Source organism: Pagrus major, chromosome 13, assembly GCF_040436345.1.
Source record: "Pagrus major chromosome 13, Pma_NU_1.0".
In the NCBI taxonomy this organism is placed as follows: Eukaryota; Metazoa; Chordata; class Actinopteri; order Spariformes; family Sparidae; genus Pagrus; species Pagrus major.
This window is the reverse complement of record NC_133227.1, coordinates 26,851,723-26,879,240: the sequence shown is the minus strand read 5'-3', so window position 1 is coordinate 26,879,240 and position 27,518 is coordinate 26,851,723. Positions and strand designations below refer to the sequence as shown.

General features: G+C 41.6%; 6 protein-coding genes across 6 annotated transcripts; all 6 read left to right on the top strand.

The window, feature by feature from the left end:
- Positions 1 to 286: 286 nt before the first annotated feature.
- On the top strand, positions 287 to 2,687 carry LOC141007720 (tripartite motif-containing protein 16-like). The gene has a single exon (XM_073480110.1). It carries the CDS (start codon positions 328 to 330, stop codon positions 1,999 to 2,001), a length of 1,674 nt encoding a protein of 557 aa, XP_073336211.1. The 5' UTR covers positions 287 to 327; the 3' UTR covers positions 2,002 to 2,687.
- A 2,534-nt stretch (positions 2,688 to 5,221) lies between these two features.
- Positions 5,222 to 7,562, top strand: LOC141006968 (tripartite motif-containing protein 16-like). Its single transcript, XM_073479283.1, has one exon. The coding sequence runs from the start codon at positions 5,222 to 5,224 to the stop codon at positions 6,881 to 6,883; it is 1,662 nt and encodes a 553-aa protein (XP_073335384.1). The 3' UTR covers positions 6,884 to 7,562.
- Positions 7,563 to 8,986: 1,424 nt separating this feature from the next.
- Positions 8,987 to 11,056, top strand: LOC141007064 (tripartite motif-containing protein 16-like). The gene has a single exon (XM_073479387.1). The coding sequence runs from the start codon at positions 9,004 to 9,006 to the stop codon at positions 10,672 to 10,674; it is 1,671 nt and encodes a 556-aa protein (XP_073335488.1). The 5' UTR covers positions 8,987 to 9,003; the 3' UTR covers positions 10,675 to 11,056.
- A 3,486-nt stretch (positions 11,057 to 14,542) lies between these two features.
- On the top strand, positions 14,543 to 16,315 carry LOC141007053 (tripartite motif-containing protein 16-like). The gene has a single exon (XM_073479377.1). It carries the CDS (start codon positions 14,543 to 14,545, stop codon positions 16,214 to 16,216), a length of 1,674 nt encoding a protein of 557 aa, XP_073335478.1. The 3' UTR covers positions 16,217 to 16,315.
- A 3,070-nt stretch (positions 16,316 to 19,385) lies between these two features.
- LOC141007001 (E3 ubiquitin/ISG15 ligase TRIM25-like) lies at positions 19,386 to 21,159 on the top strand. Its single transcript, XM_073479320.1, has one exon. It carries the CDS (start codon positions 19,403 to 19,405, stop codon positions 21,071 to 21,073), a length of 1,671 nt encoding a protein of 556 aa, XP_073335421.1. The 5' UTR covers positions 19,386 to 19,402; the 3' UTR covers positions 21,074 to 21,159.
- A 3,595-nt stretch (positions 21,160 to 24,754) lies between these two features.
- On the top strand, positions 24,755 to 27,131 carry LOC141007175 (tripartite motif-containing protein 16-like). Its single transcript, XM_073479528.1, has one exon. It carries the CDS (start codon positions 24,808 to 24,810, stop codon positions 26,464 to 26,466), a length of 1,659 nt encoding a protein of 552 aa, XP_073335629.1. The 5' UTR covers positions 24,755 to 24,807; the 3' UTR covers positions 26,467 to 27,131.
- The last annotated feature ends 387 nt before the right edge of the window (positions 27,132 to 27,518 follow it).

Genomic DNA, 27,518 nt, shown 5'->3' with positions numbered 1-27,518 from the left:
CGCTGATACACAATGCAACTCTCACAACCCTCCTCTTCCTGGATCAAGCACAACTTTTTAACCCCACCCAGACGTTACTGACTGGCCAGGCTCGGCTCCTCCTGCTCTGAGAAACTCTCAAAGCACATTCAGCTCTGATGTTGGTAGTTCCTCCCCTTTCATAGATCTGCCAGTGAAAAAATCGGTCTAAACACCATGTGATGAAATACAACAGCTGATAGGCTCATACACTACAGACCAGTGACTGAACATCAAGGAAATGAGCTCAGCTTTTATCTGGAAACAGAGAGTGAAACTTACTGACATTCACTGTCGTCTGGAGGAGAAATGGCGCAGCATGTGCTTCAGCTGGATCGAGAGAAACTGAGCTGTTCAATCTGTCTGGATCTTCTGAAGGATCCTGTGACTATTCCCTGTGGGCACAGCTACTGCATGAGCTGTATTAAAGACTGCTGGGACACGGAGAAAGACAAGGAAGCACACAGCTGCCCTCAGTGCAGGCAGAGCTTCACACCGAGGCCTGTCCTGGTGAAAAACATCATGTTTGCAGAGTTAGTGGAGGAAGTGAAGAAAGTACAACTTCAAGCTGCTTCACCTGATCATTCCTATGCTGGACCTGGAGACGTGGCCTGTGACTTCTGCACTGGGAAGAAGCTGAAAGCCTTCAAGTCCTGTCTGGTGTGTATGGCCTCTTACTGTGAGCAACACCTCCAGCCTCACTACAGTGTGGCTACATTCAAGAAACACAAGCTGGTTGAAGCCACCTTAAAGCTTCAGGAGAACATCTGCTCTCGCCATGACGAGGTGATGAAGATTTTCTGCCGCACTGATCAGCAGTGTATCTGTATTCTCTGCTCCATGGATGATCATAAAGGCCATGACACAGTCTCTGCTGCAGCAGAAAGGGCTGAGAGGCAGACGGAGCTCGGGGCGAGTCAGCAAACAATCCAACAGAGAATCCAGGACAGAGAGAAAGACGTCAAGGTGCTTCAGCGGAGGGTGGAGGCTATCAATCTTTCTGCTGACAAAGCTGTGGAGGACAGCGAGAAGACATTCACCGACTTGATCCGTCTCATTGAGAAGAGAAGCTCTGAAGTGAAGCAGCAGATCAGATCACAGCAGAAAACTGAAGTGAGTCGAGCTAAAGATCTTGAGGAGGAGCTGCAGCAGGAGATCACTGAGCTGCGGAGGAAAGACACTGAGCTGGAGAAACTCTCACACACTGAAGATCATCTCCATTTCCTGAACAACTACTTCTCACTGTCACGTCTGAGCGAACCTAAAGACTTACCCAGCATTGTTATACGTCCTCTGTGCTCTTTTGAGGGTGTGACAGCAGCTGTGTCGGAGGCCAGAGATAAACTTCAGGCTGTCCTGAGTGAGGAGTGGACAAAGATCTCACTGGCAGTGACTGAAGTGGATGTTTTACTGCCTCAAGCAGAGCCCAGAACCAGAACTGAACTTCTCAAGTATTCTTGTGAAATCACACTGGATCCAAACACAGCAAACACACGTTTGTCATTAAGTGGCAGGAACAGAAAAGCAACATTAATGTCAGTAGACCAGGTATATTCAGCTCACCCAGACAGATTTGGTGAAAGGTGGCAGGTCCTGAGTAGAGAGGGTCTGACTGGACGTTGTTACTGGGAGGTGAAGTGGAGCGGGACGGTTCGTATAGCAGTTGCATACAAGAACATTAGCAGAACAGGGACCCGTACTGAATGTGTATTTGGATATAATGACAAATCCTGGTCATTAATATGTAACAGTGGAGGTTATAAATTCAGACATAATGATATTGTTACTTCCATCTCAGGCCCTCAGTCCTCCACAATAGGAGTTTACCTGGATCATAGTGCAGGTACTCTGTCTTACTACAGCGTCTCTGAAACCATCACTCTCCTCCACAGAGTCCAGACCACGTTCACTCAGCCTCTCTATGCTGGATTTTGGCTTCCGGGCAGTACTGGTACCACAGCAGAGTTGTGTGAGCTCAAGTAGACAGGAGATTAAAGAGAGACTCATCTGTGGTGCTGTACATGTTGAGGAGTGTCTGCACTGCACTGATCAAACACAGGAGGTGGGACGATGATGATTTTTCTTGGATTTTATATAGTTTTGTTTTTTTCTTCTCAATTTAGAGAAACTGTGATTGTTTCCTACAGAGTGATTAAAGCATCGTGTTTGTTGAAATTTGACTTGTGAGCTACATTTACTGAACATTTGGGAAATATTACATATGCAAGATGTGAAATGATGAATCAGTTTTTGTCAGAAACATGTGGTGTGTAAAATGTGTGAATCTGTTTGGATTTTTGAGGGGGTTTTTTTGTTTTAAGATTTTTATGTAATTTTATTTGTACCAAATCTTCAAGAACATATTTTGTGTACTTCATCTTTACTTTTTAGTTTTGCACATACTTCTGTCTGTCCTTCATAGTGTGCCTCTGTTTCAATGTTTCAAAATCACATTTCTATTTTTTTTATGTAACCAAAACCTGCATGAAAAACATCAGTAAAATATCAGCTTGTATAGTTTCAAAATTAACCCTCTGAAAATAGTTTGTTGATCGTCTTGTTAAGACTGATATCATGTCAATATGTAGTAACAATTTTAAGAAGCATTCATGAAAAGTCTTTGTTCAAAACCTTCAAATAAATAAATAAACACATGAATGAATAGGTGACTGTGTGTTCTTCCTTTAACTGTCAGAATATCACCAGAATCACTTGTTTTCCTGTTAAATTTCATTTAAATCGATCAGTTTTTCAAGATATTGTGGGAACAGAAACACACACAGGGAGATCAATGAAGGCAGTCAGATAACCTCCATGTTATCATGGAGCTGATGGGTCATTTCACCAGAAACAGCACAATTCTGAGATGATTAAGTTTGTGACATGTTGGCTCTTTCATACAGGAAAACACTCCAACACAATATTTCAGGAGAATGTGTTACTTTCAGATTTATTACACAACTTTTTTTTTTTTAACATTCCACAACAATCATGCAGGAGTAAAATGGGAATAATACAAAGCTTTACAGGCTTCGACCAATCACACTTTAGGAATAACTGGGCTTCACGTCTTCTCAGAAACACTCAAAATGTGAGGTAATATTTTTGGAAATCATCGTCTACAGACAACAGACCGTGTGTTGATTGAATGCTGAAGGGAAAAAAAGCAGAAATAAGTTAAACCATCATATTCCTGTGCCTTGTGTCAGCACTGATTTAACTTACAGCTAAAGACGACCAGAATATAAATAAATGAATCATGTTAGTGAGTTTGTTTGAGGTTATCCACTTTTCATAATCATCCCTCGTCCCTTATCCCTTCTTAGCACTGTATCTGTTATCACTGCTCCATGGGTGATCGTAAAGGCCATGATAGACACGGTGCTTCAGTACATAAACCCAGTTAGAGCAGAATATGTACAAAAAAAAGCCAAAATGTTTCATGTTTTCACAACAAACATTTAGAAGTGCAGGTGTTACTAGTCTGCTTCACCACCAGACTACAGAGCAGCTTCTTTCCTCAGGCTGGGAGACTCCTGAACTCATCCCCTGCTCTCAACTTGACATTTATTTCTGAAAATGACTTTTCAGTAACTGTATTTGGCCTTCAATCAGTTTTTGGCAGGTGAAAAGGCACATTTTCTGTTGTAATGGTCCTTTAAAAGGATTTCAAACTGTCTCGTGAGCTCAGATCTTTATATTATGAAGCTCAAGAATGAGATCAAGTCATATTTAGGCAGAAATAAACTTTCAGTAACTGTATTTGTCCTTCAAACGTTCACACAAATATGACATCAAATAATAATGCTTTTGTGTAATTAAGTGCCAGATCAAGCAAAGTCAGTGCATTCAGAAACACATTCATATAACAGATGGCATTTTTAATTTTACTGGGACAAATTTAACTTTTTAAGAAAAATATATCAAATTTTGCTTGGTATCTATGTTTATAACTAAATAATGCAGTTAGTGGTTTTGATGAATAACACAAAAGACACACACTAATTGTTTGTGAAAGACTTTCTACAACGTGACAAGAACATGTTAGAAGAACCATTGTTCTGTCTGAGGAAACTGACGTGTTCAGGCCAGATTTTGTTGTCGTCGTCATATCTGATGAAAACCGTACAGGTGGAGGTGTGGTAGCGTGGTGAGTTGAGACTCTGGTGAGCACAGGGTGAGGCTGCTGGCTGCAGAGGTGCAGGTGCAGGTGAACACTGTGTGTAGAGTGAACACGAAAAAACTACAAGTCATACAAAACGACGATCTAACAGGAGCCATGTGCCACATCGAACTGATAAAATCACCTGGAAGCAGGTAGCGTGGAGAGCAGGGCTTTATCAGCAAGACTAACTGCCAACCTGCTGCAGGTGAGCGTGTGTCAGCAGCTCAGGTGAGTGGGAAGCTCCGCCCAGCCTCTCAATGCACCTCTGCAAGCACAACAGAGGAAGAAACAAACACCAAGCACAAAATATCCACCACAGAATCTGACCGGTCAGGACAATGAACCCAGTTAGAGCAGAATATGGACCAAAAAATGTTTCATCTTTTCACAACAAACATTTAGAAGTACAGGTGTTACTAGTCTGCTTCACCACCAGACTACAGAGCAGCTTCTTTCCTCAGGCTGGGAGACTCCTGAACTCATCCTCTGCTCTCAACTACAAGAAATTGTTTGTTGTTGTGTCTTATTTTTTAATCCATTTGCATTTGGGGGTTTTTAGTGAGGAGCATAAAGGGAATTCAGCAAGTATTTTGTCAAACAACCCTGTTGTGAGATGATACAGAGAAAAAGGAACCTTGTACCCTGTAAATCAGGTTCCTCTGGGAACACGGGTTAATTATATAATTATCTGAGAGGTGCACTATTTCTGAGTGCTGATACACAATGCAACTCTCACAACCCTCCTCTTCCTGGATCAAGCACAACTTTTTAACCCCACCCAGACGTTACTGACTTGCCAGGCTCGGCTCCTCCTGCTCTGAGAAACTCTCACAGCACATTCAGCTCTGACGTTGGTAGTTCCTCCCCTTTCATAGATCTGCCAGTGAAAACATGGGTCTAAACACCATGTGATGAAATGCAACAGCTGATAGGCTCATACACTACAGACCAGTGACTTAACATCAAGGAAATGAGCTCAGCTTTTATCTGGAAACAGAGAGTGAAACTTATTGACATTCACTGTCGTCTCGAGGAGAAATGTCGCAGCTGGATCGAGAGAAACTGAGCTGTTCAATCTGTCTGGATCTTCTGAAGGATCCGGTGACTATTCCCTGTGGGCACAGCTACTGCATGAGCTGTATTAAAGACTGCTGGGACACGGAGAATGACAAGGAAGCACACAGCTGCCCTCAGTGCAGGCAGAGCTTCACACCGAGGCCTGTCCTGGTGAAAAACACCATGTTAGCAGAGTTAGTGGAGGAAGTGAAGAAAGTACAACTTCAAGCTGCTTCACCTGATCATTTATATGCTGGACCTGGAGACGTGGCCTGTGACTTCTGCACTGGGAAGAAGCTGAAAGCCTTCAAGTCCTGTCTGGTGTGTATGGCTTCTTACTGTGAGCAACACCTCCAGCCTCACTACAGTGTGGCTACATTCAAGAAACACAAGCTGGTTGAAGCCACCTTAAAGCTTCAGGAGAACATCTGCTCTCGCCATGACGAGGTGATGAAGATTTTCTGCCGCACTGATCAGCAGTGTATCTGTTATCTCTGCTCCATGGCTGATCATAAAGGCCATGACACAGTCTCTGCTGCAGCAGAAAGGGCTGAGAGGCAGACGGAGCTCGGGGCGAGTCAGCAAACAATCCAACAGAGAATCCAGGACAGAGAGAAAGACGTCAAGGTGCTTCAGCGGAGGGTGGAGGCTATCAATCTTTCTGCTGACAAAGCTGTGGAGGACAGCGAGAAGACATTCACCCAGTTGATCCGTCTCATTGAGAAGAGAAGCTCTGAAGTGAAGCAGCAGATCAGATCACAGCAGAAAACTGAAGTGAGTCGAGCTAAAGATCTTGAGGAGGAGCTGCAGCAGGAGATCACTGAGCTGCGGAGGAAAGACACTGAGCTGGAGAAGCTCTCACACACAGAAGATCATCTCCATTTCCTGAACAACTACTTCTCACTGTCACGTCTGAGCGAACCTAAAGACTTACCCAGCATTGTTATACGTCCTCTGTGCTCTTTTGAGGGTGTGACAGCAGCTGTGTCGGAGGCCAGAGATAAACTTCAGGCTGTCCTGAGTGAGGAGTGGACAAAGATCTCACTGGCAGTGACTGAAGTGGATGTTTTACTGCCTCAAGCAGAGCCCAGAACCAGAACTGAACTTCTCAAGTATTCTTGTGAAATCTCACTGGATCCAAACACAGCAAACAAACGTTTGTCATTAAGTGACAGGAACAGAAAAGCAACATTCATGTCAGTAGACCAGGTATATTCAGCTCACCCAGACAGATTTGGGGAAAGGTGGCAGGTCCTGAGTAGAGAGGGTCTGACTGGACGTTGTTACTGGGAGGTGAATTGGAGCGGGAGAGTTTGTATAGTAGTTGCATACAAGAACATTAGCAGAACAGGGACCAGTACTGAATGTGGATTTGGATATAATGACAAATCCTGGTCATTAATATGTGACAGTGGAGGTTATACATTCAGACATAACGATATTGATACTTCCATCTCAGGCCCTCAGTCCTCCACAATAGGAGTTTACCTGGATCATAGTGCAGGTACTCTGTCTTACTACAGCGTCTCTGAAACCATCACTCTCCTCCACAGAGTCCAGACCACGTTCACTCAGCCTCTCTATCCTGGACTTTGGCTTCCAAACGGTACTTGTACCACAGCAGAGTTGTGTGAGCTCAAGTAGACAGGAGATTAAAGAGAGACTCCTCTGTGGTGCTGTACATGTTGAGGTGTGTCTGCACTGCACTGATCAAACATAGGAGGTGGGACGATGATGACTTTTATTGGATTTTATATTGTTTTGTTTTTTTCTTCTCAGTTTAGAGAAACTGTGATTGTTTCCTACAGAGTGATTAGACCATCTTGTTTGTTAAAAATTTGACTCGTGAGCTACATTTACTGAACATTTGGGAAATATTTCATATGCAAGATGTGAAATGATGAATCAGTTTTTGTCAGGCTGACTTACATCAGAAACATGTGGTGTGTAAAATGTGTGAATCTGTTTGGATTGTTGAGTTTTAAGATTTTTATGTAATTTTATTTGTACCAAATCTTCAAGAACATATTTTGTGTACTTCATCTTTACTTTTTAGTTTTGCACATACTGCTGTCTGTCCTTCATAGTGTGCTTCTGTTTTAATGTTTCAAAATCACATTTTTATTTTTTTTATGTAACCAAAACCTGCATGAAAAACATCAGTAAAATATCAGCTTGTATAGTTTCAAAATTAACCCTCTGAAAATAGTTTGTTGATCGTCTTGTTGAGACTGATATCATGTCAATATGTAGTAACAATTTTAAGAAGCATTCATGAAAAGTCTTTGTTCAAAACCTTCAAATAAATAAATAAACACATAAATGAATAGGTGACTGTGTTCTTCCTTTAACTGTCAGAATATCACCAGAATCACTTGTTTTCCTGCTAAATTTCATTTAAATCGATCAGTTTTTCGAGATATTGTGGGAACAGAAACACACACAGGGATATCAATGAAGGCAGTCAGATAACCTCCATGTTATCATGGAGCTGATGGGTCATTTCACCAGAAACAGCACAATTGTGAAATGATTTTAAGTTTGTGACATGTTGGCTCTTTCATACAGGAAAACACTCCAACACAATATTTCAGGAGAATGTGTTACTTTCAGATTTATTACACAACTTTTCTTTTTTAACATTCCACAACAATCATGCAGGAGTAAAATGGGAATAATACAAAGCTTTACAGGCTTCGACCAATCACACTTTAGGAATAACTGGGCTCCACGTCTTCTCAGAAACACTCAAAATGTGAGGTAATATTTTTGGAAATCATCATCTACAGACAACAGACCGTGTGTTAATTGAATGCTGAAGGGGAAAAAAGCAGAAATAAGTTAAACCATCATATTCCTGTGCCTTGTGTCAGCACTGATTTAACTTACAGCTAAAGACGACCAGAATATCAATAAATGAATCATGTTAGTGAGTTTGTTTTAGGTTATCCACTTTTCATAATCATCCCTCGGTCCCTTATCCCTTCTTAGCACTGTATCTGTTATCACTGCTCCATGGGTGATCGTAAAGGCCATGATAGACACGGTGCTTCAGTACATAAACCCAGTCAGAGCAGAATATGGACCAAAAAAAGCCAAAATCTTTTCACAACAAACATGTAGAAGTACAGGTGTTACTAGTCTGCTTCACCACCAGACTACAGAGCAGCTTCTTTCCTCAGGCTGGGAGACTCCTGAACTCATCCTCCGCTCTCAACTACAAGAAATTGTTTGTTGTTGTGTCTTATTTTTTATTCATCCATTTACAGATTTGTTTTCTTTAGTGAGGAGCATAAAGGGAATTCAGCAAGTATTTTGTTAAACAACCCTGTTGTGAGATGACAGAAAGAAAAAGGAACCTTGTACCCTGTAAATCAGGTTCCTCTGGGAACACGGGTTAATTATATAATTATCTGAGTGGTGCACTATTTCTGAGCACTGATACACAATGCAACTCTCACAACCCTCCTCTTCCTGGATTAAACACAACTTTTTAACCCCACCCAGACGTTACTGACTGGCCAGGCTCGGCTCCTCCTGCTCTGAGAAACTCTCACAGCACATTCAGCTCTGACGTTGGTAGTTCCCTCCCCTTTCATAGATCTGCCAGTGAAAACATGGGTCTAAACACCATGTGATGAAATGCAACAGCTGATAGGCTCATACACTACAGACCAGTGACTTAACAACAAGGAAATGAGCTCAGCTTTTATCTGGTGACAGAAAGTGAAACTTACTGACATTCACTGTCGTCTGGAGGAGAAATGGCGCAGCATGTGCTTCAGCTGGATCGAGAGAAACTGAGCTGTTCAATCTGTCTGGATCTTCTGAAGGATCCGGTGACCATTCCCTGTGGGCACAGCTACTGCATGAGCTGTATTAAAGACTGCTGGGACACGGAGAAAGACAAGGAAGCACACAGCTGCCCTCAGTGCAGGCAGAGCTTCACACCGAGGCCTGTCCTGGTGAAAAACACCATGTTAGCAGAGTTCGTGGAGGAACTGAAGAAAGTACAACTTCAAGCTTCTTCACCTGATCATTCCTATGCTGGACCTGGAGACGTGGCCTGTGACTACTGCACTGGGAAGAAGCTGAAAGCCTTCAAGTCCTGTCTGGTGTGTATGCTTTCATACTGTGAGCAACACCTCCAGCCTCACTACAGTCTGGCTCCATTAAAGAAACACAAGCTGGTTGAAGCCACCTTAAAGCTTCAGGAGAACATCTGCTCTCGCCATGACGAGGTGATGAAGATTTTCTGCCGCACTGATCAGCAGTGTATCTGTTATCTCTGCTCCATGGATGATCATGAAGGCCATGTCAAAGTCTCTGCTGCAGCAGAAAGGGCTGAGAGGCAGACGGAGCTCGGGGCGAGTCAGCAAACAATCCAACAGAGAATCCAGGACAGAGAGAAAGACGTCAAGGTGCTTCAGCGGAGGGTGGAGGCTATCAATCTTTCTGCTGACAAAGCTGTGGAGGACAGCGAGAAGACATTCACCGACTTGATCCGTCTCATTGAGAAGAGAAGCTCTGAAGTGAAGCAGCAGATCAGATCACAGCAGAAAACTGAAGTGAGTCGAGCTAAAGATCTTGAGGAGGAGCTGCAGCAGGAGATCACTGAGCTGCGGAGGAAAGACACTGAGCTGGAGAAGCTCTCACACACAGAAGATCATCTCCATTTCCTGAACAACTACTTCTCACTGTCACGTCTGAGCGAACCTAAAGACTTACCCAGCATTGTTATACGTCCTCTGTGCTCTTTTGAGGGTGTGACAGCAGCTGTGTCGGAGGCCAGAGATAAACTTCAGGCTGTCCTGAGTGAGGAGTGCACAAAGATCTCACTGGCAGTGACTGAAGTGGATGTTTTACTGCCTCAAGCAGAGCCCAGAACCAGAACTGAACTTCTCAAGTATTCTTGTGAAATCACACTGGATCCAAACACAGCAAACACAAGTTTGTCATTAAGTGACAGGAACAGAAAAGCAACATTGTCAGTAGACCAGGTATATTCAGCTCATCCAGACAGATTTGGTGAAAGGTGGCAGGTCCTGAGTAGAGAGGGTCTGACTGGACGTTGTTACTGGGAGGTGAAGTGGAGCGGGTACGTCTGTATAGCAGTTGCATACAAGAACATTAGCAGAACAGGGTACGGTACTGAATGTGTATTTGGATATAATGACAAATCCTGGTCATTAAGATGTAACAGTGGAGGTTATACATTCAGACATAATTATATTGCTACTTCCATCTCAGGCCCTCAGTCCTCCACAATAGGAGTTTACCTGGATCATAGTGCAGGTACTCTGTCTTACTACAGCGTCTCTGAAACCATCACTCTCCTCCACAGAGTCCAGACCACGTTCACTCAGCCTCTCTATCCTGGATTTTGGCTTCCAAACAGCGTTGGTACCACAGCAGAGTTGTGTGAGCTCAAGTAGACAGGAGATTAAAGAGAGACTCATCTGTGGTGCTGTACATGCTGAGGTGTGTCTGCACTGCACTGATCAAACATAGGAGGTGGGACGATGATGATTTTTCTTGGATTTTATATTGTTTTTTGTTTGTTTCTTTGTCAATTCAATGAAATGGTGACATGAAACAAAATCTCTTTATTTGCTACATAGGGATTAAACTATGTTGTTTGTTGAAATTGGATATTTACTAAAACATTTCCATTTTATACCGTGTGTGTGAAATATTAGTTAAACAAAATGTCTGATGAAAAATCTGTTGTTGTCCTACTTAGAGTTGACTTTTGTCATCAATTATGTCAAAAACTACAAAATGAATAAAAGTGATGTATGTAAATATGTATTGTAAGTAATAGTAGTAATGTTTTATTCTAAAGATAAAGGTGATTTAAGTTGTACCACATCTTCATGAACATGATTTGTGCCATTTGTTTTCTCTTTAGTAGTTTACATACTGCCGTCTGTGCTGCATACTATGTTGTTATTGTAATGATACTGCAAATTCACATTACTCAGTAAAATTAGTGATGCTGGGGAAACAGATATGAATCAAATTTTACCTTCTGAAAAAGAGTTTTCTCCTCATCTTTGGAAGAGTTGTAAAGTGTCTTTACACGGTAACTTTTTTAGGAAACATCTGAAAATCATTGTTCAAAACCCTTAAAATAAATGAAAACATGAATAAATAACTGACTTGTCATCATTTTAACAGTAAACCTCTATTCTTTGATAAATCAAACTGCCTAAATATTATATCTAGAGCAATTTGACTTCTAACTCTTTTCTTCAATCACTCAGTTTTTAAGGTATTTTGGTAACAAACACACAGGGAGGGTGATGAAGGCTAATCAAATAACATCCACTTCATGTTGGAGTTGATGGGTCATTTTATCAGAAAAAGCAGAATCATGAAATTATTTTCACATCATGATGTGTTTACTGTCTCTCTTGCAACGTAAAAAAAAAAAAAGAATAGATAAATGTCTAAATATAAAGACAAATAATGAAATATATATTGTATAAGTGTAATGATTAGCACATTGAATCTAAATTAAATGTGGTTATCATCACCTACATTAGGATGAACATGATTAATGCTGGTCTCCAACGGCCCCCCCTAGAGGCTGGAGCCCAGAAAGCTTTCCCCTATTGACCCCCTCATTGTCAGCCCTGGCTATAGAGCCTAAAGATGGCTGCAAAAACATTAAAACTGCAATGCAAGACACCATCTGCATTTAAAACCCACAGATGATCAGTGTAAAAACTATGAAAGCATCTGCTCTCATTGTCTTTACAGTGGCCAAGGAGTGAGAAAAGACCCTCTGTCTCTGTGAAGGCATGAAGCTCCAAAAGAAGAAACTCTTTCAGCTGTTAATCTCTTTCTCTGGTGAGCAGACTGTTGTTTGACCTTTCACCATTTTTAGCATTTTCACAATTTGTACCTCAGAGAGTCTGAAAATAACGGGGCGACAGTGGAGGCCGACAGAACAGGAGGAACCCAATAACACTGTTTAAACTGCAGGACTCTTAAAGATGTGATCTGGCTTCAACTGTGGTGTAGGGATCAGACCTGAACCAGTCCCTTTGCTCTGCTGTTCAGCACCAGAGGACAATAGTGCAAAGATGAACTGTAAGTTGCACAGTGGAGGGAACAAAGCTCATTAACAGAGACTAGTCTGCTGCAGTGTGCAGATGAACAGACCACAAGCTGTTTCCTTTTCACTTGATCTTGCTGACTGTCACTGGATTTGTATTTTGCTGTTCATTAATGAATGCTTGTTTATTTTGGCAGCTGTTGTGCTGCAGTTTATATGAACTAATCTCACTTCTATGTGCAGACACCAACAGCAGATGGCGCAAGAATCACCTGTTTTTCCACGTAACCTACCTCACCACTACATCAACACTGACTTGAATACATTGTGTAGTGAGTTCATGTTGGGTTTGTTGAGGTTGAATGCTGCTTTCCTGTAGATAATAATCACACACCTTGCAGGTTATTTGATTGTATGCATTTAAAGCAGTGGCTGCAAATTGATCAAGATAACGTTGAGGTAATATTGTGGGTGAGCAGAGCTGATACTCCTCAGGTGTTGAAGCTAGTAAAATATAGATATATAGGAATAATCCTGCATAGGCCTTAATCAGACACTTTTATATTATTTGTATTTTATAAATGCTCACTTTAAGGAATTAAAAATGCTTTTAGTGATTTCCAAAAGTTGCTTCCAGAGTCTCTCTCCTGCCAAGTTTAGGATCAAAACAACCAGTGATTTAAAAAAAATAAAGATGTTTGCAAATTTCAGTTTATTGCAGCATTAATTGATACATCTTAAAATATCTTTTATAATATTTTTTATGTGCGGTCGTGGCACTTATTCATCAAATCATTCAACAAAAGGGAAACAGGCTTGAAACAGGAAGTTTTGTCCCCTAAATAAATATGTGATGAGTGCATGATTCATCAGTGTAAGTCTAAATATAAGACTACAAACAATTTCCAGGATACTCAGCTTAGAAAGCTCTTCAAGCTAAAAATCTGCCCACTAATGCTTCTACAGTTTTAGATTTCAATTTGTGACTTTTGGCGAACATGTGGAAGTGTAGTGAAATATTAAAAGACAAGATGCTGTTGTTTTTCAGCTGCAGCATTACATCAAAAAGAAAAAAAGGAGTCTTGTGCATCATTTTATACGTAAATAGTCTCTAAGTGAAGACAACATGTTTCTCACTGGAAGTTATTCACTGTATTCACACACGTCTACATAGTGATAACTTACATTTCAGCAACCACTACACTTAACACCTTTATTACATTTCTTCAGAGTCTTCACTCCCTATGGACAGACACGGATGTAAAGTGTAACTTGACAGGTGGAGGAGGCGTACAACCACGAGTCAGCGATTCTAGTGTCGTCTGTTATCGTGGCAAATTCTTCTTCTGGGCAGATGAAAAGTTCTGGATGAGAAGCTGCAGCCACTCTTCCTTCACATTTACTGAGTCAGTCTCTCTGGCTGCCATAGCTTGGTATGAGTTACTAACTCCACTGCAAAATCAGAGGTGAAAATGTTTGGGAAAATGTGGATTGACAGCAAAGTATCTGCATCATGTCCAAGTTCACAAGGTCAGTTTAACATGATCACTGCCCAGCCAGCTTGAAATGGAAATACATCCTTCCCTCAAAACAAGGAGACCCATTTAGGAGCCTTTTGAGTCAGAACCACATTCTTTGACAAGTTTCCTCAAAGCCTCAACCTGTGTAAATGCAAAGCAACAACAGCATTTAGATAACTGAATAGTTATTACCATAATCTTTCTTGCTTCTCGGCATTTAGTTAATAGCCCAATCTGGAAGCAGCTCTGGCTCCGGTAGAGGCCCAATCCAACCTGTCAATTTGTCCCAGAAAGATGAAGCTTTACATGGATTTTCAAAATTACGTTTGTAGTTGAAAACCAAAACTTTAATTTCTCTCTGAGAGATGAACTATGACTTAGTGCGAGAGTCACGCTGCAACCCTCACATCGGTTCTCTTCTTGGAGAGGAGCACAACTTTATAACCCCAATCCAACTTTATTTATTATTGTTTTATTGTCCAGGCTCGGCTCTCCCTGCTCTGAGAAACTCTCAAAGTCCATTCAGCTCAGACATTTATTGCTCCCTCCCATTTCATAAATCTACCAGTGTAAAGATGGATCTGAACACCATGTGATGAAGTACAACAGCTGATAGGCTCATACACTACAGATAAGTGACTAAACATCAAGGAAATGAGCTCAGCTTTTATCTGTTAACAAAGTCGAACTCACTGACATTCACTGTCGTCTGGAGGAGAAATGGCGCAGCAAGTGCTTCAGCTGGATCGAGAGAAACTGAGCTGTTCAATCTGTCTGGATCTTCTGAAGGATCCAGTGACTATTCCCTGTGGGCACAGCTACTGCATGAGCTGTATTAAAGACTGCTGGGACACGGAGAAAGACAAGGAAGCACACAGCTGCCCTCAGTGCAGGCAGAGCTTCACACCGAGGCCTGTCCTGGTGAAAAACATCATGTTTGCAGAGTTGGTGGAGGAACTGAAGAAAGTACAACTTCAAGCTGCTTCACCTGATCATTCCTATGCTGGACCTGGAGACGTGGCCTGTGACTTCTGCACTGGGAAGAAGCTGAAAGCCTTCAAGTCCTGTCTGGTGTGTATGCTCTCATACTGTGAGCAACACCTCCAGCCTCACTATGATGTAGCTCTGTTAAAGAAACACAAGCTGGTTGAAGCCACCTTAAAGCTGCAGGAGAACATCTGCTCTCGCCATGACGAGGTGATGAAGATTTTCTGCCGCACTGATCAGCAGTGTATCTGTTATCTCTGCTCCATGGATGATCATAAAGGCCATGACACAGTCTCTGCTGCAGCAGAAAGAGCTGAGAGGCAGACGGAGCTCGGGGCGAGTCAGCAAACAATCCAACAGAGAATCCAGGACAGAGAGAAAGACGTCAAGGTGCTTCAGCGGAGGGTGGAGGCTATCAATCTTTCTGCTGACAAAGCTGTGGAGGACAGTGAGAAGACATTCACCCAGTTGATCCGTCTCATTGAGAAGAGAAGCTCTGAAGTGAAGCAGCAGATCAGATCACAGCAGAAAACTGAAGTGAGTCGAGCTAAAGATCTTGAGGAGGAGCTGCAGCAGGAGATCACTGAGCTGCGGAGGAAAGACACTGAGCTGGAGAAGCTCTCACACACTGAAGATCAACTCCATTTCCTGAACAACTACTTCTCACTGTCACGTCTGAGCGAACCTAAAGACTTACCCAGCATTGTTATACGTCCTCTGTGCTCTTTTGAGGGTGTGACAGCAGCTGTGTCGGAGGCCAGAGATAAACTTCAGGCTGTCCTGAGTGAGGAGTGGACAAAGATCTCACTGGCAGTGACTGAAGTGGATGTTTTACTGCCTCAAGCAGAGCCCAGAACCAGAACTGAACTTCTCAAGTATTCTTGTGAAATCACACTGGATCCAAACACAGCATACAAACGTTTGTTATTAAGTGACAGGAACAGAAAAGCAACATTAATGTCAGTAGACCAGGTATATTCAGCTCACCCACACAGATTTGGTGAAAGGTGGCAGGTCCTGAGTAGAGAGGGTCTGACTGGACGTTGTTACTGGGAGGTGAAGTGGACCGGGATGGTTGATATAGCAGTTGCATACAAGAACATTAGCAGAACAGGGAACTGGACTGAATGTGGATTTGGAAATAATGACAAATCCTGGTCATTAAGATGTTACAGTGGAGGTTATAAATTCAGACATAATGATATTGGTACTTCCATCTCAGGCCCTCAGTCCTCCACAATAGGAGTTTACCTGGATCATAGTGCAGGTACTCTGTCTTACTACAGCATCTCTGAAACCATCACTCTCCTCCACAGAGTCCAGACCACGTTCACTCAGCCTCTCTATCCTGGACTTTGGCTTCCAAACGGTACTGGTACCACAGCAGAGTTGTGTGAGCTCAAGTAGACAGGAGATTAAAGAGAGACTCATCTGTGGTGCTGTACATGTTGAGGTGTGTCTGCACTGCACTGATCAAACATAGGAGGTGGGACGATGATGATTTTTCTTGGATTTTATATTGTTTTGTTTTTTTCTTCTCAGTTTAGTGAAACTGTGATTGTTTCCTACAGAGTGATTGACCATCTTGTTTGTTGAAATTTGACTTGTGAGCTACATTTACTGAACATTTGGGAAATATTACATATGCAAGATGTGAAATGATGAATCAGTTTTTGTCAGAAACATGTGGTGTGTAAAATGTGTGTATCTGTTTGAATTGTTGAGTTTTAAGATTTTTATGTAATTTTTATTTGTACCAAATCTTCATGAACATATTTTGTGTACTTCATCTTTACTTTTTAGTTTTGCACATACTGCTGTCTGTCCTTCATAGTGTGCCTCTGTTTTAATGTTTCAAAATCATATTTCCATTTTTTTTATGTAACCAAAACCTGCATGAAAAACATCAGTAAAATATCAGCTTGTATAGTTTCAAAATTAACCCTCTGAAAATAGTTTGTTGATCGTCTTGTTAAGACTGATATCATGTCAATGTGTAGTAACAATTTTAAGAAGCAGTTATGAAAAGTCTTTGTTCAAAACCTTCAAATAAATAAATAAACACATAAATGAATAGATGACTGTGTGTTCTTCCTTTAACTGTCAGAATATCACCAGAATCACTTGTTTTCCTGCTAAATTTCATTTAAATCGATCATTTTTTCAAGATATTGTGGGAACAGAAACACACACAGGGAGATCAATGAAGGCAGTCAGATAACCTCCATGTTATCATGGAGCTGATGGGTCATTTCACCAGAAACAGCACAATTCTGAGATGATTTTAAGTTTGTGACATGTTGGCTCTCTCATACAGGAAAACACTCCAACACAATATTTCAGGAGAATGTGTTACTTTCAGATTTATTACACAACTTTTTTTATTTAACATTCCACAACAATCATGCAGGAGTAAAATGGGAATAATACAAAGCTTTACAGGCTTCGACCAATCACACTTTAGGAATAACTGGGCTCCACGTCTTCTCAGAAACACTCAAAATGTGAGGTAATATTTTTGGAAATCATCGTCTACAGACAACAGACCGTGTGTTGATTGAATGCTGAAGAAAAAAAGCAGAAATAAGTTAAACCATCATATTCCTGTGCCTTGTGTCAGCACTGATTTAACTTACAGCTAAAGACGACCAGAATATCAATAAATGAATCATGTTAGTGAGTTTGTTTGAGGTTATCCACTTTTCATAATCATTCCTCTGTCCCTTATCCCTTCTTAGCACTGTATCTGTTGTCACTGCTCCATGGGTGATCGTAAAGGCCATGATAGACACGGTGCTTCAGTACATAAACCCAGTTAGAGCAGAATATGTACAAAAAAAAGCCAAAATGTTTCATGTTTTCACAACAAACATTAAGAAGTGCAGGTGTTACTAGTCTGCTTCACCACCAGACTACAGAGCAGCTTCTTTCCTCAGGCTGGGAGACTCCTGAACTCATCCTCTGCTCTCAACTTGAAATTTATTTCTGAAAATGACCTTTCAGTAACTGTATTTGGCCTTCAATCAGTTTTTGGCAGGTGAAAAGGCCCATTTTCTGTTGTAATGGTCCTTTAAAATGATTTCAAGCTGTCTCCTGAGCTCAGATCTTTATATTATGAAGCTCAAGAATGAGATCAAGTCATATTTAGGCAGAAATAAACTTTCAGTAGCTGTATTTGTCCTTCAAACGTTCACACAAATATGACATCAAATAATAATGCTTTTGTGTAATTAAGTGCCAGATCAAGCAAAGTCAGTGCATTCAGAGACACATTCATATAACAGATGGCATTTTTAGTTTTACTGGGACAAATTTAACTTTGCTTGGTATCTATGTTTATATCCAAATAATGCAGTTAGTGGTTTTGATGAATAACACAAAAGATACGCACTAATTGTTTGTGAAAGACTTTCTACAAAGTGACAAGAACATGTTAGAAGAACCGTTGTTCTGTCTGAGGAAACTGACTTCAGGCCAGATTTTGCTGTCGTCGTCATATCTGATGAAAACCGTACAGGTGGAGGTGAGGTAGCGTGGTGAGTTGAGACTCTGGTGAGCACAGGGTGAGGCTGCTGGCTGCAGAGGTGCAGGTGCAGGTGAACACTGTGTGTAGAGTGAACACGAAAAAACTACAAGTCATACAAAACGACGATCTAACAGGAGCCATGTACCACATCGAACTGATGAAATCACCTGGAAGCAGGTAGCGTGGAGAGCAGGGCTTTATCAGCAAGACTAACTGCCAACCTGCTGCAGGTGAGCGTGTGTCAGCAGCTCAGGTGAGTGGGAAGCTCCGCCCAGCCTCTCAATGCACCTCTGCAAGCACAACAGAGGAAGAAACAAACACCAAGCACAAAATATCCACCACAGAATCTGACCGGTCAGGACAATGAACCCAGTTAGAGCAGAATATGGACCAAAAAATGTTTCATCTTTTCACAACAAACATTTAGAAGTGCAGGTGTTACTAGTCTGCTTCACCACCAGACTACAGAGCAGCTTCTTTCCTCAGGCTGGGAGACTCCTGAACTCATCCTCTGCTCTCAACTACAAGAAATTGTTTGTTGTTGTGTCTTATTTTTTATTCATCCATTTACAGATTTGTTTTCTTTAGTGAGGAGCATAAAGGGAATTCAGCAAGTATTTTGTTACACAACCCTGTTGTGAGAAGACAGAAAGAAAAAGGAACCTTGTACCCTGTAAATCAGGTTCCTCTGGGAACACGGGTTAATTATATAGTTATCTGACAGGTGCACTATTTCTGAGTGCTGATACACAATGCAACTCTCACAACCCTCCTCTTCCTGGATCAAGCACAACTTTTTAACCCCACCCAGACGTTACTGACTGGCCAGGCTCGGCTCCTCCTGCTCTGAGAAACTCTCACAGCACATTCAGCTCTGATGTTGGTAGTTCCTCCCCTTTCATAGATCTGCCAGTGAAAACATGGGTCTAAACACCATGTGATGAAATACAACAGCTGATAGGCTCATACACTACAGACCAGTGACTGAACATCAAGGAAATGAGCTCAGCTTTTATCTGGTGACAGAAAGTGAAACTTACTGACATTCACTGTCGTCTGGAGGAGAAATGGCGCAGCATGTGCTTCAGCTGGATCGAGAGAAACTGAGCTGTTCAATCTGTCTGGATCTTCTGAAGGATCCAGTGACTATTCCCTGTGGGCACAGCTACTGCATGAGATGTATTAAAGACTGCTGGGACACAGAGAAAGAGAAGGAAGCACACAGCTGCCCTCAGTGCAGGCAGAGCTTCACGCCGAGGCCTGTCCTGGTGAAAAACATCATGTTTGCAGAGTTGGTGGAGGAAGTGAAGAAAGTACAACTTCAAGCTGCTTCACCTGATCATTCCTATGCTGGACCTGGAGACGTGGCCTGTGATTACTGCACTGGGAAGAAGCTGAAAGCCTTCAAGTCCTGTCTGGTGTGTATGGCCTCTTACTGTGAGCAACACCTCCAGCCTCACTACAGTGTGGCTACATTAAAGAAACACAAGCTGGTTGAAGCCACCTTAAAGCTTCAGGAGAACATCTGCTCTCGCCATGACGAGGTGATGAAGATTTTCTGCCGCACTGATCAGCAGTGTATCTGTTATCTCTGCTCCATGGATGATCATGAAGGCCATGTCAAAGTCTCTGCTGCAGCAGAAAGGGCTGAGAGGCAGACGGAGCTCGGGGCGAGTCAGCAAACAATCCAACAGAGAATCCAGGACAGAGAGAAAGACGTCAAGGTGCTTCAGCGGAGGGTGGAGGCTATCAATCTTTCTGCTGACAAAGCTGTGGAGGACAGCGAGAAGACATTCACCCAGTTGATCCGTCTCATTGAGAAGAGAAGCTCTGAAGTGAAGCAGCAGATCAGATCACAGCAGAAAACTGAAGTGAGTCGAGCTAAAGATCTTGAGGAGGAGCTGCGGCAGGAGATCACTGAGCTGCGGAGGAAAGACACTGAGCTGGAGAAGCTCTCACACACTGAAGATCATCTCCATTTCCTGAACAACTACTTCTCACTGTCACGTCTGAGCGAACCTAAAGACTTACCCAGCATTGATATACGTCCTCTGTGCTCTTTTGACAGTGTGACAGCAGCTGTGTCGGAGGCCAGAGATAAACTTCAGGCTGTCCTGAGTGAGGAGTGGACAAAGATCTCACGGGCAGTGACTGAAGTGGATGTTTTACTGCCTCAAGCAGAGCCCAGAACCAGAACTGAACTTCTCAAGTATTCTTGTGAAATCACACTGGATCCAAACACAGCCAACACAAGTTTGTCATTAAGTGACAGGAACAGAAAAGCAACATTAATGTCAGTAGACCAGGTATATTCAGCTCACCCAGACAGATTTGGTGAATGGTGGCAGGTCCTGAGTAGAGAGGGTCTGACTGGACGTTGTTACTGGGAGGTGAAGTGGAGCGGGAACGTTATTCTAGCAGTTACATACAAGAACATTAGCAGAACAGGGACTATGAATGAATGTGGATTTGGATTTAATGACAAATCCTGGTCATTACAATGTTACAGTGGAGGTTATACATTCAGACATAATAATATTGCTACTTCCATCTCAGGCCCTCAGTCCTCCACAATAGGAGTTTACCTGGATCATAGTGCAGGTACTCTGTCTTACTACAGCGTCTCTGAAACCATCACTCTCCTCCACAGAGTCCAGACCACGTTCACTCAGCCTCTCTATCCTGGATTTTGGCCACAAAACTATGGTACTACAGCAGAGTTGTGTGAGCTCAAGTAGACAGGAGATTAAAGAGAGACTCATCTGTGGTGCTGTACATGTTGAGGTGTGTCTGCACTGCACTGATCAGACATAGGAGGTGGGACGATGATGATTTTTATTGGATTTTATATAGTTTTTTCTTTCTTTGTTTGTCAATTCAATGAAATGGTGACATGAAAAAAATCTCTTTATTTGCTACATAGGGATTAAACTATGTTGTTTGTTGAAATTGTATATTTACTAAAACATTTCCATTTTATACCGTGTGTGGAAAATATTACTTATGCAAAATGTCTGATGAAAAATCTGTTGTTGTCTACTTAGAGTTGACTTTTGTCATCAATTATGTCAAAAACTACAAAATGAATAAAAGTGATGTATGTAAATATGTATTGTAAGTAACAGTAGTAATGTTTTATTCTAAAGATAAAGGTGATTTAAGTTGTACCACATCTTCATGAACATGATTTGTGCCATTTGTTTTCTCTTTAGTAGTTGACATACTGCCGTCTGTGCTGCATACTATGTTGTTATTGTAATGATATTGCAAATTCACATTACACAGTAAAATTAGTGATGCTGGGGAAACAGATATGAATTAAATTTTACCTTCTGATTGTTCAAAACCCTTAAAATAAATGAAAACATGAATGAATAACTGACTTGTCATCATTTTAACAGTAAACCTCTATTCTTTGATAAATCAAACTGCCTAAATATTATATCTAGAGCAATTTGCCTTCTAACTCTTTTCTTCAATCAGTCAGTTTTTCAGGTATTTTGGTAACAAACACACAGGGAGGGTGATGAAGGCTAATCAAATAACATCCACTTCATGTTGGAGTTGATGGGTCATTTCATCAGAAAAAGCAGAATCATGAAATTATTTTCACATCATGATGTGTTTACTGTCTCTCTTGCAACGTAAAATAAAAATAAAAGAATAGATAAATGTCTAAATATAAAGACAAATAATGAAATATATATTGTATAAGTGTAATGATTAGCACATTGAATCTAAATTAAATGTGGTTATCATCACCTACATTAGGATGAACATGATTAATGCTGGTCTCCAACGGCCCCCCCTAGAGGCTGGAGCCCAGAAAGCTTTCCCCTATCGACCCCCTCATTGTCAGCCCTGGCTATAGAGCCTAAAGATGGCTGCAAAAACATTAAAACTGCAATGCAAGACACCATCTGCATTTAAAACCCACAGATGATCAGTGTAAAAACTATGAAAGCATCTGCTCTCATTGTCTTTACAGTGGCCAAGGAGTGAGAAAAGACCCTCTGTCTCTGTGAAAGCATGAAGCTCCAAAAGAAGAAACTCTTTCAGCTGTTAATCTCTTTCTCTGGTGAGCAGACTGTTGTTTGACCTTTCACCATTTTCAGCATCTTCACAATTTGTACCTCAGAGAGTCTGAAAATAACGGGGCGACAGTGGAGGCCGACAGAACAGGAGGAACCCAACAACACTGTTTAAACTGCAGGACTCTTAAAGATGTGATCTGGCTTTAACTGTGGTGTAGGGATCAGACCTGAACCAGTCCCTTTGCTCTGCTGTTCAGCACCAGAGGACAATAGTGCAAAGATGAACTGTAAGTTACACAGTGGAGGGAACAAAGCTCATTAACAGAGACTAGTCTGCTGCAGTGTGCAGATGAACACACCACAAGCTGTTTCCTTTTCACTTGATCTTGCTGACTGTCACTGGATTTGTATTTTGCTGTTCATTAATGAATGCTTGTTTATTTTGGCAGCTGTTGTGCTGCAGTTTATATGAACTAATCTCACTTCTATGTGCAGACACAAACAGCAGATGGCGCAAGAATCACCTGTTTTTCCACGTAACCTACCTCACCACTACATCAACACTGACTTGAATACATTGTGTAGTGAGTTCATGTTGGGTTTGTTGAGGTTGAATGCTGCTTTCCTGTAGATAATAATCACACACCTTGCAGGTTATTTGATTGTATGCATTTAAAGCAGTGGCTGCAAATTGATCAGGATAAATTTGAGGTAATATTGTGGGTGAACAGAGCTGATACTCCTCAGGTGTTGAAGCTAGTAAAATATAGCTATATAGGAATAATCCTGCATAGGCCTTAATCACACACTTTTATGTTATTTGTATTTTATAAATGCTCACTTTAAGGAATTAAAAATGTTTTTAGCGATTTCCAAAAGTTGCTTCCAGAGTCCCTCTCCTGCCAAGTTTAGGATCAAAACAACCAGTGATTTAAAATAATAAAGATGTTTGCAAATTTCATTTTATTGCAGCATTAATTGATACATCTTAAAATATCTTTTATAATATTTTTTATGTGCGGTCGTGTCACTTATTCATCAAATCATTAAACAAAAGGGAAACAGGCTTGAAACAGGAAGTTTTGTCCCCTAAACAAATATGTGATGAGTGCATGATTCATCAATGTAAGTCTAAATATAAGACAAATGCAGCTGTGTAACAAAATAACACACATTTGGTTGTATAAAAGGTCACGTATTCTGTGTCTTGCTACTGCATCACTTCACTGAAGCTGCATCACTTTGGTACAAACAACAGTTACTAACGTGTTGATGAAGGTTCTCAGTCATCCAGGTCATGGTAAATCTAGGTGCTGTATCGTAGGTAACTGGACCTGTTTCAGTTTCTTGAAGACGTTTCACCTCTCATCCAAGAGACTTCTTCAGTTCTCACTAACTGGAGGGGAGTCGCAGGCTTTTAAACTCTGTGTGGGAGTGTCCTGACAGAGTCGTAAGAGTCGTTGGTCAAACCGGCCTTCATGTGGGTTTCTAGGTCTAGGTGAGCCCAGGTGTGAATGGTTGTCAAACTGTCTGGGTAATTTCACCAGAAATAACTTAACTTACAGCTAAAGATGACCAGAATATCAATAAATGAATCATGTTAGTGAGTTTGTTTTAGGTTATCCACTTTTCATAGTCATCCCTCGTCTCTTATCCCTTCTGAGCACTGTATCTGTTATGACTGCTCCATGGGTGATCGTAAAGGCCATGATAGACACGGTGCTTCAGTACATAAACCCAGTTAGAGCAGAATATGGACCAAAAAAAAGCCAAAATCTTTTCACAACAAACATTAAGAAGTGCAGGTTTTACTAGTCTGCTTCACCACCAGACTACAGAGCAGCTTCTTTCCTCAGGCTGGGAGACTCCTGAACTCATCCTCTGCTCTCAACTACAAGAAATTGTTCATTGTTGTGTCTTATTTTTTATTCATCCATTTACAGATTTGTTTTTTTTTAGTGAGGAGCATAAAGGGAATTCAGCAAGTATTTTGTTACACAACCCTGTTGTAAGAAGACAGAAAGAAAAAGGAATCTTGTACCCTGTAAATCAGGTTCCTCTGGGAACACGGGTTAATTATATAATTATCTGAGAGGTGCACTATTTCTGAGTGCTGATACACAATGCAACTCTCACAACCCTCCTCTTCCTGGATTAGACAGAACTTTTTAACCCCACCCAGACGTTACTGACTGGCCAGGCTCGGCTCCTCCTGCTCTGAGAAACTCTCACAGCACATTCAGCTCTGACGTTGGTAGTTCCTCCCCTTTCATAGATCTGCCAGTGAAAACATGGGTCTAAACACCATGTGATGAAATGCAACAGCTGATAGGCTCATACACTACAGACCAGTGACTGAACATCAAGGAAATGAGCTCAGCTTTTATCTGGAAACAGAGAGTGAAACTTACTGACATTCACTGTCGTCTGGAGGAGAAATGGCGCAGCATGTGCTTCAGCTGGATCGAGAGAAACTGAGCTGTTCAATCTGTCTGGATCTTCTGAAGGATCCGGTGACTATTCCCTGTGGGCACAGCTACTGCATGAGCTGTATTAAAGACTGCTGGGACACGGAGAAAGACAAGGAAGCACACAGCTGCCCTCAGTGCAGGCAGAGCTTCACACCGAGGCCTGTCCTGGTGAAAAACACCATGTTAGCAGAGTTCGTGGAGGAACTGAAGAAAGTACAACTTCAAGCTTCTTCACCTGATCATTCCTATGCTGGACCTGGAGACGTGGCCTGTGACTACTGCACTGGGAAGAAGCTGAAAGCCTTCAAGTCCTGTCTGGTGTGTATGCTTTCATACTGTGAGCAACACCTCCAGCCTCACTACAGTGTGGCTCTGTTAAAGAAACACAAGCTGGTTGAAGCCACCTTAAAGCTTCAGGAGAACATCTGCTCTCGCCATGACGAGGTGATGAAGATTTTCTGCCGCACTGATCAGCAGTGTATCTGTTATCTCTGCTCCATGGATGATCATAAAGGCCATGACACAGTCTCTGCTGCAGCAGAAAGGGCTGAGAGGCAGACGGAGCTCGGGGCGAGTCAGCAAACAATCCAACAGAGAATCCAGGACAGAGAGAAAGACGTCAAGGTGCTTCAGCGGAGGGTGGAGGCTATCAATCTTTCTGCTGACAAAGCTGTGGAGGACAGTGAGAAGACATTCACCAGGTTGATCCGTCTCATTGAGAAGAGAAGCTCTGACGTGAAGCAGCAGATCAGATCACAGCAGAAAACTGAAGTGAGTCGGGCTAAAGATCTTGAGGAGGAGCTGCAGCAGGAGATCACTGAGCTGCGGAGGAAAGACGCTGAGCTGGAGAAGCTCTCACACACAGAAGATCATCTCCATTTCCTGAACAACTACTTCTCACTGTCACGTCTGAGCGAACCTAAAGACTTACCCAGCGTTGATATACGTCCTCTGTGCTCTTTTGAGGGTGTGACAGCAGCTGTGTCGGAGGCCAGAGATAAACTTCAGGCTGTCCTGAGTGAGGAGTGGACAAAGATCTCACGGGCAGTGACTAGAGTGGATGTTTTAGAGCCCAGAACCAGAACTGAACTTCTCAAGTATTCTTGTGACATCACACTGGATCCAAACACAGCAAACACACGTTTGTCATTAAGTGGCAGGAACAGAAAAGCAACATTAATGTCAGTAGACCAGGTATATTCAGCTCACCCACACAGATTTGTTGAATGGTGCCAGGTCCTGAGTAGAGAGGGTCTGACTGGACGTTGTTACTGGGAGGTGAAGTGGAGCGGGTACGTCTGTATAGCAGTTGCATACAAGAACATTAGCAGAACAGGGACATATACTGAATGTGGATTTGGAAATAATAACAAATCCTGGTCATTAAGATATAACAGTGGAGGTTATAAATTCAGACATAATAATGTTGCTACTTCCATCTCAGGCCCTCAGTCCTCAATAGGAGTTTACCTGGATCATAGTGCAGGTACTCTGTCTTACTACAGCGTCTCTGAAACCATCACTCTCCTCCACAGAGTCCAGACCACGTTCACTCAGCCTCTCTATGCTGGATTTTGGCTTCTAGGCGGTACTGGTACCACAGCAGAGTTGTGTGAGCTCAAGTAGACAGGAGATTAAAGAGAGACTCATCTGTGGTGCTGTACATGTTGAGGTGTGTCTGCACTGCACTGATCAAACATAGGAGGTGGGACGATGATGAATTTTATTGGATTTTATATTGTTTTGTTTTTTTCTTCTCAGTTTAGAGAATCTGTGATTGTTTCCTACAGAGTGATTAGACCATCTTGTTTGACGAAATTTGACTTGTGAGCTACATTTACTGAACATTTGGGAAATATTACATATGCAAGATGTGAAATGATGAATCAGTTTTTGTCAGAAACATGTGGTGTGTAAAATGTGTGAATCTGATTGGATTGTTGAGTTTTTTAGATTTTTATGTAATTTTATTTGTACCAAATCTTCATGAACATATTTTGTGTAATTTTGTTTACTTTTAGTTTTGCACATACTTCTGTCTGTCCTTCATAGTGTGCCTCTGTTTTAATGTTTCAAAATCACATTTCTATTTTTTTATGTAACCAAAACCTGCATGAAAAACATCAGTAAAATATCAGCTTGTATAATTTCAAAATTAACCCTCTGAAAATAGTTTGTTGATCGTCTTGTTGAGACTGATATCATGTCAATATGTAGTAACAATTTTAAGAAGCAGTTATGAAAAGTCTTTGTTCAAATCCTTCAAATAAATAAATAAACACATAAATGAATAGGTGACTGTGTGTTCTTCCGTTAACTGTCAGAATATCACCAGAATCACTTGTTTTCCTGCTAAATTTCATTTCAATCAATAAGTTTTTCAAGATATTGTGGGAACAGAAACACACACAGGGAGATCAATGAAGGCAGTCAGATAACCTCCATGTTATCATGGAGCTGATGGGTCATTTCACCAGAAACAGCACAATTCTGAGATGATTTTAAGTTTGTGACATGTTGGCTCTCTCATACAGGAAAACACTCCAACACAATATTTCAGGAGAATGTGTTACTTTCAGATTTATTACACAACTTTTTTTTTTTTAACATTCCACAACAATCATGCAGGAGTAAAATGGGAATAATACAAAGCTTTACAGGCTTCGACCAATCACACT